The sequence below is a fragment of the Syzygium oleosum genome, unplaced genomic scaffold (genome assembly GCF_021117445.2).
Source record: "Syzygium oleosum isolate NSW1041296 unplaced genomic scaffold, Sole_v2.1 Sole_v2.01, whole genome shotgun sequence".
Lineage (NCBI taxonomy): Eukaryota > Viridiplantae > Streptophyta > Magnoliopsida > Myrtales > Myrtaceae > Syzygium > Syzygium oleosum.
Window position 1 is genome coordinate 38214003 of NW_026607485.1, and position 14490 is coordinate 38228492.

General features: G+C 37.8%; 1 protein-coding gene across 2 annotated transcripts; it reads left to right on the forward strand.

Annotated features, from left to right (window-relative positions):
• Window positions 1–994: 994 nt before the first annotated feature.
• LOC115683307 (uncharacterized) lies at window positions 995–14410 on the forward strand. Of its 2 annotated transcripts, none has more exons than XM_030607811.2 (11): window positions 995–1374; window positions 2176–2349; window positions 2758–3271; window positions 5568–5742; window positions 6473–6583; window positions 8195–8378; window positions 10952–11200; window positions 11531–11600; window positions 12310–12485; window positions 13063–13129; window positions 13925–14410. In XM_030607811.2, the coding sequence occupies exons 2-11, from the start codon at window positions 2212–2214 to the stop codon at window positions 14068–14070; spliced, it is 1830 nt and encodes a 609-aa protein (XP_030463671.1). In that variant the 5' UTR covers window positions 995–1374; window positions 2176–2211; the 3' UTR covers window positions 14071–14410. The 2 variants fall into 2 exon arrangements, with proteins under 2 accessions (XP_030463671.1, XP_056170834.1); XM_056314859.1 differs by having other exon boundaries at window positions 2180–2349.
• The last annotated feature ends 80 nt before the right edge of the window (window positions 14411–14490 follow it).

Here is a 14490-nt window from a genome sequence, read left to right on the forward strand (position 1 = left end):
AGAATTTGTTATAAAAGTGCAATTGAGTCCTAAAACTTACAAAAAGTACAATTAAATCGGAAAACTTGTCAAATTGATGTAATCGGGTACTTCCATTAAATCTATTCAACTTGACTAATGAAACAAGCTGACGTGGCTTTTTAAAATATTTTCTTTTTCTTACGTAGCAATAATATTTCTAGATAACGAAACTTAAACCTAAAATGATGTCGTCTGAACAAACATCGAATTTTATTACGAATTTTATTTAAATTAGATTTAAAAAATAAGCTAAATTAAATAAGGAAAAGGAGAAACTAGGCATAGCTGCCCCACGATTACCGGGAAGGGCTGGCCCATCGGCCGAAACAACGTCTTTTAGCCATGTCATCGTCCCGTAGGATAGGCAAAATAATAATAAAAAAAGGTCACGTTAGCGTATTCCATTAATCAAATTAGATTGGATTAATTTGACAAGCCGTAGAACAATGCACTTATCCATTTTCCCTTAAAAAGAAGACACTTTTTCGTCAATTAATTGATCGAAATATTCTCTCTTTTTTCAATTTTATTATTTTCTTATCAGGCTAACTAACAAAATCAATTTTACTATTCGATTTCGCAATTTAAATCCTCTATCATATCCAACAAGATATCATCTTATCATGCATCCCGTTCTCGCTTTACCTAATTTTTCTTATTTCAAATCTCCTGTTCTCTGTTTTTTGGTTGGTTATCCTTATAAATAAAAAAAAAAAAAGCAACAACGCGTTGAGGAGAGAGGGAGAGAGATTTATGTCATTGAAAATCAAATTAAAATTACTCGATATTATACTTTTATAAATGAAATGACCGGGCTTAAATTGGCGCCACCAAGCGAAAGCTGACGTGGAGCTGACGTGGAGGGGAGGCTCGTCTTCTACTTCGGTACCCGTCGCAGTTACTCACACCATTAATGCTCTCTCTCTCTCTCTCTCTCTCTCTCTACTTGCTTCTCTTCTGCGCCTCACTTTCTCTCTCTAAAACCAGTGCTCGGAGCATCCATCTTCGCGCGTGATCACGATCAACAATGGCGTGACAGCTCCCTCTCCCTCTCCCTCTCCTCTCTCTCTTCATCGATACCAGTCGATCGCAGTACCTTCCGCGCGCCTCGAAGCCGCCGAGCGGCAGAAGGGAAAGGAAGCAACTTGCGCGTCGGACCGAGCACATTTCGAGCGCGAGCGGTTTCCGACGCACCGGACGGTGACCCGCGCGCCCTGCACGTTGGCGTGGCCCCTAACGTCCTCGCCGGAGTAACCGTCGTCCGCCGTCTCCATCTCTACCCTCTGCGCGCGTGCGTGTGTGTGAGCTTCCTCTGCATATAGAGTTGTCTGTTGGACCGGAGCGCGCTCTCGGGTAAGCCTTGCTCGTGGACATCGACTGTGTTCGCGCGTGAGAAGCGCGCGCGCTGCTGCACCCCTACTCCTTCGTTCTTTTGATCGTCTTGAAATTATTAGAAATTCCTGTGAAATCTCACGTGTCGTGTCGTCTTGCTCGACCGGTTCGTGTCCGTCTGCTGTGTTACCATCGGCATTTTGAGTTTTTTGGTGTTCTGGTGAGGGTTTTATGTTTTAGTGGGCGGATTTTGGTGAGAGTTGAAGGAAAGGACGTGCGACTGGTTTGGCGAGCAAAAATCGTTGCTTTTGATGGAGTTTTTAATTTGTCACGGGAGAAATTACTTGCTGAAAGGGCGAGGAAATTGATCAAGCTTGATTTTTTCTTTTTTTTCCTTTTTGGATTTTTCCCTTGTTAGAGAAATTTACGGGTTTCTGTTTGACTTGCCGGTTAATACTAATATGAATCGTTTTGGGTCTTGTCAACGGGCACTTGTTAAGTATACTGAGGAAAGGTTTTTGATTTTCAATGCATTGGTCACACGTAGCACGAGAGTGACGGTGCATTGGATATCACAAACTTCCCTGCATCGAGTGTTTAACAAGTGTTCCGGGGCACTCCCTCACAAAATCCTTCTTTTATAACTAACGCTGGTGGATGGCTTGTTGGATTTTTCCTGTTTTTTGCTTTTACCTACGAAGATGTTACTAGGAAACTTCTGCTGAAGCACTAAGTGCGTAACTAGTTCTCATCTTATCACGTGAACCTTGTTAAAATGCTTTGCAAATTTACTATTCTTATTGATGATCACATTACACCAAGGAAGGGGACCCCCTGCACAAATCATAGGACGCAACAATGGCTTCATTAAGTGTATGCCCAACTGAGGATGCTGTCAGGACATTTCTGGAAGTCTTGGTTGATCCTCTGATTCCAGCTAAATCTTCTGTATGCGACTCTCCATCGTATTCTCAGCAACAATCAGCTGCAAAGCAGGTGCTTTTTGGGAAGATATCCTCTCAATGATTACTATTTTTTGTTTTGATGTGATTTTCATTGCATTAACTAAATTCTTCTTATCTATGTAGCTGTATGATCATTTTTTATGCGAACCTTTGTGTAAATGCTTGTTGTTGGAAGTAGCACGGGAATTCGAAGTTGAAGAAAAAATTCTGGAGATTTGTTCTCATTTGCATCATGTCAATCTTTGGATAGACAGAAATAGGGGAGAATTTAAGAGATTGTTGTTGCTTTTTTATTAGCTTTAATGCTCTAGGGTTTGGCTGATTTCTGGCTTCTGTTTCTGCATTACCTTTTCTATGCTTCGTCTTTTCTTGGATAATTTAACCATTTAGGTCTAAGCAACGTACAATTATTTATCAAACAATTTTTGTTTTTTTGCAGATGCATGGAGTTGTCATATTGTACAACTACTACCATCGGAAACAACACAGACAGCTAGCATTTCTGGGTTTTGAGTCATTCTGCAAATTAGTTCTGGTTTTGAAACCGCCTTTACTGGAATACATGAAATTCATGCAAAAAAATGATGATGCTGAATTAGTTGACCCTGAGAAGCAGCTTTCCTTGATGGAAAAGACTATCATGGATGCATGCGATCTGTGTATGAGATTGAATGCGTCAAAGGAAATTCCGGACATAGAAGGATGGTCAATTTCCGAAGTTGTCGTTTTCTTGGTTGACTCTAGAAAAGAGAAGTGCTTGTTGCTATTCAGCAAGGGGGTTTGGTCATTATTTGAAAAGGATGTGGATATCTCCGATCAGAGTTCAGAAGGCATGCCAGAGTTGAAACAGTATAAAAAGAAAAGGATCACCAAAAAGCCCTTGAGAGATGATTCGGGTGTTAATGAGGATGCTATGCAGCAGCTTGCATTTTCATCAGTCAAGGAAGCCACAGGTATGAATTAGGTTTGGTGTTAGACATGGATAAAACTGGAAAGTTTTGGTTTAGTTAAAATTGGCGATCTGTATATTCTTAGCCAATATCTAATCTTGTCCACTCTCCTGCCTTTAATTCATAAAACAAAGATGATGGAAATTCAAGGATTTCTAGGACATTGTGGATTTTGATGCTATAGAAATCTGCGAAGGGCTTTTGCTGGGAAATAAGAATAGGTATCTCTTGATGAAGAATTTGCATTATTTAAAGTTGAAGCGTAAGTTTGAATTACCAAGTTAGCAAATTCACACGATGATAGAGCTAAACAGTGATGGCTGGAGTTACTTCCACGGACGATGAAAGCATCTCACTAGCCATTTGCCTTCATGTGGAAATAGTGACAGGAAGATTTTAGCTTGACCTTGGAATTTGACAGGTGTAAAGATCAAGGTCCATTCATGGGCAAGAGATTGCAAAACAAAATAACAACCACAGCGTCATGCTCAGATCTCCACAGCTTTCCTAAAGGAGAGTTGGGAAAGCTCCAGTTCAGTTCGTTAAAATTTTTTGGTGAACTTCACTCGATAAAAGAATTTGCTCTGAATTATAAGCAACACCTCTGTCATTCTAATTCTTGTGAAAGTTGTCATAGGTGATCAAAAAGATTTTGTCCAATTAGTTAATTGGATGGAGAGATATACATTAATCAGCGGAGATTAGTCAAGCTGAAGGTTCAGAAACCCATCTTATCAAGAAAGAGAGGTGTGCATGACATATGCGAGAGGCTATTAGTCTGCACATAAGAATAGTGTAAATATTTTTCCTTTTAACAATGCAGTTTTATGGAGACCAGACCTGGCTGTATATTGCTAACGAAGTTGTGACTCGTGATAAGAATATAAAGAGGAGGAGGAGTGAACTTTAAACTGGACATGGACAGAGTGCACAATCAAGTGTTATTGGATTTTTGCTTTAATCTCTAGAAGAATAGCTTGAATTGGATCCTGTAATGGTCTGATGCGGTTGGCTTTTTGGTTCTACATTTTTAGACAAGAAAGTGATACATTTGGACATGAAGATACCTAGCAGAGGCTTGTAAATGGGATTATCTGATCTTTATTGTATAAGGATAGGTTTGAGAGTCAGGTTATAAGTGGATTTGAAGTGCTTTTCTAGTGCTTACATTTTTTTGCCAACTTGAGTCTATCCTGATTTTGTGGTTCTTATGGAGTTGTAAGATGAGGGTATCAGCAACTTTGGCACTATGTAATGCTTTTAGGGTGGTAAGAAGATGAAAGACAGTAATACAACTACTTACTGATGACAGAGTTGTTTTTTTGTGGGAGGTTATAGTGTTGTAATTGTTGAGATATAATATTCTCTGTTGAAGCAGTCTTGGCAATAGGGTAAGTTTTGGAGAATGTGAGATATTCTACTTGACGAAGGACCCATGATAAAATGTAGGAAATGTGATTGGTCTTTAGAACCTATGAGTAATGAGTATCAGACCGCTTCCATAAGTGGGTGTCCTTTGGGGATGACCTTCAAAGAGACTGGCATTTTGATATATAACTGAATTTGAAGAGACTACATTCACAGCACTTACATTACATCCAATTTTTACTTGTCGATGGGTCTATTTTTGAGAATACAATATTAAGAGTCCAATTTTACATTAGCTCTTTCAAGTACTCTGATTCGACCTTTGACTAGAATTGCACATACTATAAGTGTAATTTCTTGAAGTTGTCAGTGTTTTAGTACCTTCTATCTATTTCTGTTTTGTTTGGCCTGCCGAGGGGATTGACGTACTGTTGACAGAGTTGTTTCTTGTGGGAGGTTAGAGTGTTGTAGAAGTTGAGATATAATATTCTCTGTTGAAGCAGTCTTGGCAATAGGGTAAGTTTTGGAGAATGTGAGATATTCTACTTGACGAAGGACCCATGATAAAATGTAGGAAATGTGATTGGTCTTTAGAACCTATGAGTATCAGACCCCTTTCATAAGTGGTTGTCCTCTGCGGATGACCTTCAAAGACTGGCATTTGGATATATAACTGAATTTTGAAGAGACTACGCTCACAGCACTTACATTAATTCAATTTTTACTTGTCGATGGGTCTATTTTTGAGAATGCAAGTCCAATTTTACATTAGCTCTTTCAAGTATTCTGATTCGTCTATTGACCAGAATTGCACATACTATAAGTGTAATTTCTTGAAGGTGTCAGTGTTTTAGTACCTTCTATCTATTTCTGTTTTGTTTGGCCTGCCGAGGGGATTGACGTTTGAATATGGTCTATGATTGCTGAACAGACAATAGTCAGGCCTCTCTTTCTATACTAGAAAGCCACACTGTATATTCTCTGGGTAAAGAGAAATCGACAGCTCGCTTCTACATAATGCAATACACCCAGCCTACTAGTGAAGATGCCATTCAGGTCCCTATAAAAGATGCCATTCTGGTCCCTATAAAAGATGTCATCGACAGGTTGGTGTATGCCAAACTTTGTGTTGCGTGTCATTTGCTAAGCATGTTTTTTGGGTACTTCGGTTAGAGTGTCTGCGAAAATATTACTGGACTTCATTCTCGATGCCATTGCTGCTTTATACAAACTTCTTGCTTTTCTTATTATAAGTTTCTAAAATATTCCATTTTGGCTGGTTTTACTGAATGCTTTATGCATGGAACAATTGGGTAGATCGCCTATCAATTTTCTTTTTCCTTTTTTTAATTTTTCTAGTCAGACAAAGTTATTATGCATCCATGTATGTGGCACTGGGGTCTGCCACTGCATTTACAAAATAGTTTTATACATAATGGATTCCATAATCATAGGAGATCAAATATAGTAATTAGACCCAAAAACAAGCATTCACAAGCAAGCTCCATAATATCCACAAATGTTACTATGTTCCCCGCAACACCTTCCCATGCCTTTCCATCCGACTTAATTGATAATTGCTGGAGGATTTCTGCTGGTTCTTCTTTTATTTGATGTCCTTAGAAAGCTGTATATCCAACCAAGCTTTGAGCTTGTCCTCAGCAGAATTGGCTATTGCCCATTGAACTTCCACTGTCACTGAGAAACACCATGGAAATGAGAGAGAGAGTGAGTTATTTTCACCCCTAAAATTATTAATTAAGTCACACTACATAGTGCGTGTGAGTATTCTTCTGTGCTTTGTTTGACTAGGAAAATGACATTGTTCTTCATCAGCTTGCAGGGACCTTTGATCAGGAAGGTGTCACACAATTGGACAATTACTCCAGTCGCTGAATATTTTCATCTGCTACCCTATGCTGGGATTTTGTCGGATTGGTTTTCTAGGTATGTCATAATTAGATGATCTTCAAATGAGTAACATTTTCATAATTTTGTCATAAATGCTCCCCCCTACACCCCCACACCACCCCCCCCCCACCAGCTGGGATTTTGTCGGATTGGTGTTCTAGGTATGTCATAATTAGAGATCTTTAAATGAGTAACGTTTTCATAATTTTGTCATAAATGCTCTCCCAAACCAAGCCCCAACCACAAAGGAAAAAACCCGCTCGCTCATTAGAGAGTTCTTCTATGTATAGTAATAGTGTTTTCAAGGGTTTGGAGGAATATACTAGATTCCTTTTCCTTAAAAAGGAAAATAAGGAAATTTTATAAGAAATGTACCAACAGGGGATCGACCCTATATGAAAAATTACAGAGAAGAGTCCACAGTGTCCACCATTCTATCCCAATTGCAAAGTGGTTTTTAGTAATCCAAAAACATAAAACATTTCACCATCTATTGCTTTTATGAGAGTCTAGATAGACTTGCACTTTTTCTTTTTTCTGCTTAATCTAAAATTTGCAGCAGACAAGTGTTGAATTTTTCTTAGCCTGAAATATCTTAAACTTTCACAATATACAAATGTTGGCATGAAGATCCACATCCAATCTTTTCATAGTTCTTGAAAATTTGGATAATATTTTAAATTTTTGTGGGAAAGCAAAAGGTTGCTTTTTGCTTTTCAAAAATGAGCATTCCCTTAGACTCTAGATTATCAAAAGCTCTCAAGAACCCTCCAGATAAGATTGAAAAATACTGGAGGGATAGCAGGACGGATAGAATCTCTCTCTTTGTTATTTACGAAAGAAGTTCCATTTTCCAATCTCAAAGCTCTTCCCTAACCGTAGAAGCCTGAGCCTCATGAGTGTTCCATAGTTGCCTCACTCCAGGCAATGAGTTAAGATGTGCTTAATTAACTTGGATGGCAGTTTCACCCAGAAAATATCTATCTACAAGCTGAAGACCTCTCCTTGGAAAGTTGTCAGTTGTTAGAAGACTCTCCTAAGCAGTCTTCCATGTGAAGAAGACAGCTTTTAGAGTAATCTTGGCTCTCCGAATCGAATTCCAAGTCCCTTGGGGCAACTTGTGTGAAAATGTATGGTAGAACAGTTCAGAAAGGTTATATTCGAGATCAGTGACCCTCTGGCTTTGTTTTTCCACTCACCCACACAAGCTGAAACTTCAATCTCAAAGTAGCTATTAAAGATATTCCAGCTCCCAATATCAAGCCATTTAAACAAAGGGCGCAGTCCACTGGATTCTGCTTGCAATTGTAGAGTAACAAGCATCGGTACGGCCCTCCGGCACCGTGGCTAGCTTGAAGAGATTAGGCAAAAAATTTCATTGAAGGACAAACTTGTATTCGGACATCTACTTTCGTTCCAAATGGAAATTGAGGATCCCATTTCCATCCTTGTACTTGATGAGCCGTTAGATCATGTGCGCTGGCCTACGTTGGCCCACTCCATAGGCCGGGAGTGCCTAATAAATTTCCTATTTTAGAACTGCAGCAACAGTTGATTTGATCTATCTAATTTTCCTTGTTTACAACCAGTTATTACGAGCTCATGGATTCCTTATTATCAAAATGTGCTTTTTTTTCGTCATCACAGGGATGCATCTCCAAATCATCTGGAAAGTTTGAAAGGTGACTCTGTAGCTGCACAAGTAAACATGGAGGAAGAAGATGAGGTCTCCGTTTCAACTGAAGAAAAATATAATAATATTCCTAGTACTGAACCAAAGACATCTTCCACGAAGAGGAAGCTGAACAACCTCCAAGATGTCACCAGTGAGGTTAGACCTTCACTACCCACTTGAGGTTTCTTACCTATAAAAACAATTCCACTTCAGCTATTTCATTGGATGCTTTTGAGTTTTGTAAGAGTTGATAGTTTGTGGGCGGTTCCAAAGGCCTTTTTCTTGAAGCTTAAATTTCTAGCTTAGGCTAGATTCATCCATGCGATAGATTGTGTGTATGTGAAAAGATAATTTTTTTGGAGAATTTTATGATAGTGAAAATTCCTGCTCACTTGGAAAGAAACTTGCTTGTGTCATTGTGAGCCGTCGAGCTTGGTGGATTTCTGCTTACATTTCATCGAAGATAAAAACAACCCCTTAGACTGGTAGTTAATGAAAAACCCCAACCTCAATGAAAAGTTACCGACCTTTAAAAGCATGAGTGAGAATGCGTTGAGCATCACTACCAATGCAAGTATAGATTGGTAAATCACCAACTTAGATTGGTGATTGACGATATTGCAAGTACAAAAGTGGGAGGCTTGTTACACTTGCAGGAATGTTATCAACCTTCTACAAAAGTTCCTGATGATTTGTTTTCTTTGCCAGGTGAAAAGTTACTAATAATTGATAGAATATTAGTTAGTGAAACGCATAGATGGTTTCAAGCATACTATAGTATTTATCTAAAATTTTAGTGGCTTGTCCCTAGGGTTACCACTATAATAGAAACTAATCTGTTGAAATAGTTATTAATTTATGTCAAATGTTGCAAATATGTTTGGAAAAATTACTAGAGCACCTTGACATTTACAAACCTCAACTTTCGTTCAAAAAAACCTTGATAAAGTTACTAACTGATGATATATGCTAATAAATATGAAAAATTACTAGAAAGTTACTCACTGATGATATATTCTATGATTACTTCGCACCCATGTGGAGACTTGTTAACCCATTAAAAGAGTACTTTGGATGATAGTTACTTATACAAACGGGAAGTTACTAAAGTTATAGGACATTGTCCACCTCAGATATTATGGGCTTCTACCGTCAGTTGCCACAGGAAATTTACTAGCCGATTGAAGTATGAAAATCTTGATAGAATTTCCAATATTAGATGGGCCAACTGTTCTCATGCCCCTGTATGTTCATTATGTGGACCAACTTTACTTATTATTTATTGTATATATCTTCTCTGTATGAATAATGTAAAATTGTTTTGTGTTTTCCTATATTCCAGATACTCTTGGTTGAATAATTTTTCATCTTTTGCTTATATTTACAATGTGAGTGTATGTTCTCTTCTTTATTAAAATATAGAGTGTTATTTTCCTACTGAATTTTTGGTTGGCTTTTTGAACAATAGCTTTTCATGATCAAATTTATAGAAATTATCAGGAAAAAACAAACTTGAAATTAATGGATGATATAAAAGACTCGCACCACCGTATTTATGTAATCTTCCTTGATACATAAATTAATGTTAATTAATCACTCATCAATGAAAACAGAAGACAATGGGAAATAAACCTGAATTTAATGATTAATAAGATTTGATACACAATATTTTTCAAGAGAATGATTACATGATTGTCTAGGTAGGTTTCGTAATTAGAATTGACATTATGAACTATGGCTATTATGTAAAATAAATGGAAGGAAAGGGGAAATAATTGATAATTCCTCATACACAAACTTCCTCAAATCTTTTCATGCTATCATTATCCTCCTGATCAAGATAGGAGAGACTACAGCTGTGTGGTAGATGGAAGAAGCAGTCACATGGTTGAACGACCCGATACTATTGTCTACATGGCTCAATGACACATGGTTCTTATCCTCTTTTATTTATACATGTTTTATTAGATTTGTTTAGGTAACAATATGAGTAAGGAAAAATTTCGTGTTAGAGTTAGAAATTGGAGGGAGGAGAGTGGGGAAATGAAAAGGATGTTGAAGTAATGGGATAAAAAAGAATTTGAGAAATTATTGGAGGAAAATTATACTTTCAGCGTGCTTGGAGGAGAGGCCTATTGCATAATATGCTCAACCTAGTTTAGCTGGCGTAAATAACATTATTAGATGAGAAGTCAATAGGTGGCGCTGAAGTAGTAATATTTGTACAAAGCAGTTATTTTAGATACCATTCTATATCTTCAATGCAAATGTCATATGCTTTTCACTGATAGCAGTCTTTTTTTACTTATAGGCACTTAGTTTTCAATCAGTGGTCACAATCATGGAGTTATCTTTCTGCCAGTCTATAAATTGGGGCTCACATTTAGCAGGATTTGCAATCCAATTGTCTCTATCTGAATTGATGAACATTTGCATGTTTATATCTTTTGATAGTTTGTCTGCCATTTCAATAACTGCTCATCCCTCTTGGACAATATTACTAACGGATATTCTGACTGGAAACTCTTGAACAATCATTCATGTTCTAAATTTGGGATTCCGAAGTTGCAGAGATACACCTTTTTGAGAAAGACCATGATGTATGTCCTATATATATGCATAGATAGATTATTCCTTTGTTTTTCAGTTAGGTTTTTTTTTTTCCTCCCCTATTCTTGGGCATCAATTCAGAGTTACGTACTTTTCTATATATTGATTGAAATTTCCAGGACATGATGGTTGAAAACAAATGCCAGACTAGCATTCCTGAATGCCAAAGCAATAATGGTACTGATGGAAACAACATGGACAACAATACTTTATTGGATAAGGAGCCAATCCTTAGTAGTGACCGTGCTTTAGTGACTTACCAGTCCACCTCTGAAGATCTCGAGAAAATATATTCTGTGTTGGCTTCTAAAGAACACACACTGTCACAGACTGCTTTAAGAGTTTGTCTCCAGAAAAGGGCTAAACTGGTACTTCTCTTTTCCTGTGAATATGGTCCACAGCGCTTTTTAATGTTTCATACTGCTAATATTTGAGTGGTAGCCTGATGCAGCAGCTCAGCAGTTTTTGAAGCTTATCAGTTTGGTTTCACCATAATACATCCTTTTTAAGTTTTCTGATTAGGAAGTTATCTTTTAGCATTTTATATAAGCAAATGATCCAGAAGGTGAATGATCCCTTTGCATCTTTATAGACATTACTGGTTGGCTCCGTATTAAGTCTTTCTTGTGTAACTGACGGTAACAATTCCTTATTACTCGGAATACTCATGTTCCGTTCAACATTTTACTTTCTTGCAGTCCCTTCAGCTGCGAAATATAGAAGATGAGATTGCAAAGTGTGACAAGTGTATCCATACAATTATGAATGGTATGACTGTGTTCGTGGATTTGCCTTAAAAAGCCAATTTTCCATGATTGAAATTGTTTATGTTGATATTTATTTTGATGAGCTTTGATGGTAGACATTGAGGATAAGCTTGTGTCGCAAGATGAACACTGCTATGTGATTCTAAATTATTCTAGATGCAGCTGATTTGAGCCATCAGCCTGTCATTAGTTAGCCTTAACGAAAAGATAAAATTCACTTAAGCTGTTTTTGATTCAGGAGAGGCAATTTCTTGATGTCTTTCTAATGATTCTGTATTTGTACTTTGTAGAGAAATGAAGCTATAGATTGAAAGATTGCTGGCTACACTACCGCTGGTTATGTTATGCGGTAGTTACAAGTTTTCGTTTGCTTGTCAAGGCAGTTGAATGTTTTGGAGACTCCTACTTTCTAGTGAAAAGGATGGATGTTCATCGGATGTTCTGTTACATATATGGGTTGACTAATTGCTTTTTGTTGATTTCTATGTGTTTCTGTGTATTCTGTCATCGTCATCATTCTCTGATGCGTTTGATCCCTCAGAAGGATGGCCATTATTTGTATGATTACTATTTGTAATGGGAAGTTGGTTATAAGTTATACGTAAAGTGGGGATTGTCTGTAGACCTATCATTTAGCAATTTGTGACTGATAATTTGATTTGGTATGGATAGTTCTTTAGGATAGCTCCATCTTTTTCATCTTGTCATAGGTGGAGCAGATGCCTTGGCGCTGAAGATAGACTCCATAATTGATGGTTGTAATTATTCGTGCCTGAAAACTACTGCTCATGAAAGGACAAATGCCCATCTTGAAGGCCAACCTTTACCCCATTGTACCGATATAAAGTTGTCAGAGGCTGTTATCTACAGACAAAGTCCATGTCAAGTAAGTTCCCACCATGAAGAGTTGCATTTTTTTCCTTTTCCTTTCTTGTTCTTTTTTCAGTATCTTTTCCTGTTTTATTCTTATTGCACCTCTAGTAAGATGGCATAACCTTTATAGACGAGGTCAACAAAATTAATTTTTCTGATATTACCATCCTTTTAAAACAGACAGACGGCATAAATTGCAAGAGAAAGTTCTCAAGTGCTAATAACTGAAAGCATAGGCCATGTTTGGTGTGTGAAAACTTTATAGTTCTCATTTTCCACTGAAAATGGAAACACATCAAAACTGATTAGGTCCTGGCGCATTTTGAAAATGGTTTTCAAGTTAAAACAAGGAAAATTGTTCACTTATATAACTAGAGATTGAATTACTATTTAATTTGTCATTATGTTTCCATTTTCATAGAAATTGATGGTAAAATAGTTTTCATTTGCTATTTTCTTGCAAACGCATTTCATTTGTGAAGAAAAGTTCAACAAGAATGCTGTTTGTAAGAACACTCTCTGGAACTGCAATTAGAAATTTATGCTCTCTCTTCTCTGCCAACGTATGCTTTTTAACATTTTTTCTGCAGGAGTTGGATGAAATATGTGATGAGAACACTTGGATTTTACCAACTTATCAAATTTCTGTTACTGATGGTAAGATATTTGGAATATAGTGTCTTTTTTGGAATGCGAGAAATTTTCACTCTTCATGGCATCGTTGACACTATGAATGGAATTTTCCCTTGTGTACGGTGGTTATTTCTGCAATGCTTAGAATTCTGAATGTGAAACTTGAAAGTGTGTACTGTTTTCCTAGTATACATAGGTTTGCTTGTCCATGATGTCAGAACAGTCTGGGACAGTTATGAACTCCAGAGATGGTTGTGACTTGCAAATATAATGATTTGACTTACATTTAGAAATGCCCTGCAAATTGACTGTCCTTAAGTTTCTTCCTGCTTTGGTTATTTCTTCGAAGACACCATGGTTTGCTCCTAATACTTTGAAACTAGGGAATTTTTCCCTGCTTATCTGAAGTTTGTTCAGTGAAAACAAATTCTTGTCGGTAGCTTGGGTACTAGTTTGGCTGGTATACTTATCCCATAGAGATGGCCGTAGTAGGATTGCAGCTATTTTATCATTTGCTTGAACATCTTTAACATGTGATGGAATGTCGTGTTCTGCCGAAACGATGAAAAGTGAATGGTTGCAGAACTTGATTAATTTCTGATGAGGTGTTATGCTGTCTCATGAGTCTTCGGGGCATGTGTAGAAAAATATGATCCTCCATTGAGGTCGTGTGAAAACTAGATCTCCCTTACGATGCTCCTACCTACTCCGTTGAGATGAGTTTTTGTTGGTAGAAATTTTCAGTCCGGGTATATTATGCATGTTCATTCGTGATGCGCCAAGCAGCTGGCTAATGTGGACCTGCACTTCTTCTAAAAGGTGGGTTTGTCGCTAAAGTGACTGTCAAAGGCTCAGGTTTCGAGTGTTCGACTGATGGAGACCCTCGCTCCACTCCTCAAGGAGCCAGAGAATTGGCTGCAGCCAACATGCTGGTCTTATTGAAAAGCACCGCAAGCAAGGGGTAGAAGCTGAATCATACTCAGCTACTCATCTGAATTCTGCATTTTGCCTTTCACGTGTATATATGCTGGTCCTGTAGAGTTCGGGGCATGTGGCTTTTGTAACCCATCCTGTGGGTTGGTGAACCTAACAACCGGTGAGCCTTTTGGCCGACGTCGATAGGGCTTTTGCTTGTGAAGAATCGTGGAACCTCTAAATGATGAGGCTTAAAGACCTCTAACCTTGTCTGGTGTCGTATTAGCATAGTTTAGTCTAATCTCCACGGTCCTGGTATATATTGATGGAACCTGACTGATATTATGACTTCTTGCCTTTTCCTCTGTACACAGCGAGGTTATTCTCAAATGATATTCGGTCTTCCTTGTCATTTTCCCATTCAGGATTTTGGCAAGGAAGAATCTAGGAGACAGTTCCAGTCATGGTTA

Excerpts from the sequence above, each read along its gene's own strand:
- LOC115683307 (XM_030607811.2), top strand. The coding sequence starts at position 2,212 with ATGGCTTCATTAAGTGTATGCCCAACTGAGGATGCTGTCAGGACATTT. Across the intron at positions 6,584-8,194 it reads TTGTCGGATTGGTTTTCTAG|GGATGCATCTCCAAATCATC; the intron begins GTATGTCATAAT and ends TCGTCATCACAG. Across the intron at positions 12,486-13,062 it reads ACAGACAAAGTCCATGTCAA|GAGTTGGATGAAATATGTGA; the intron begins GTAAGTTCCCAC and ends TTTTTTCTGCAG.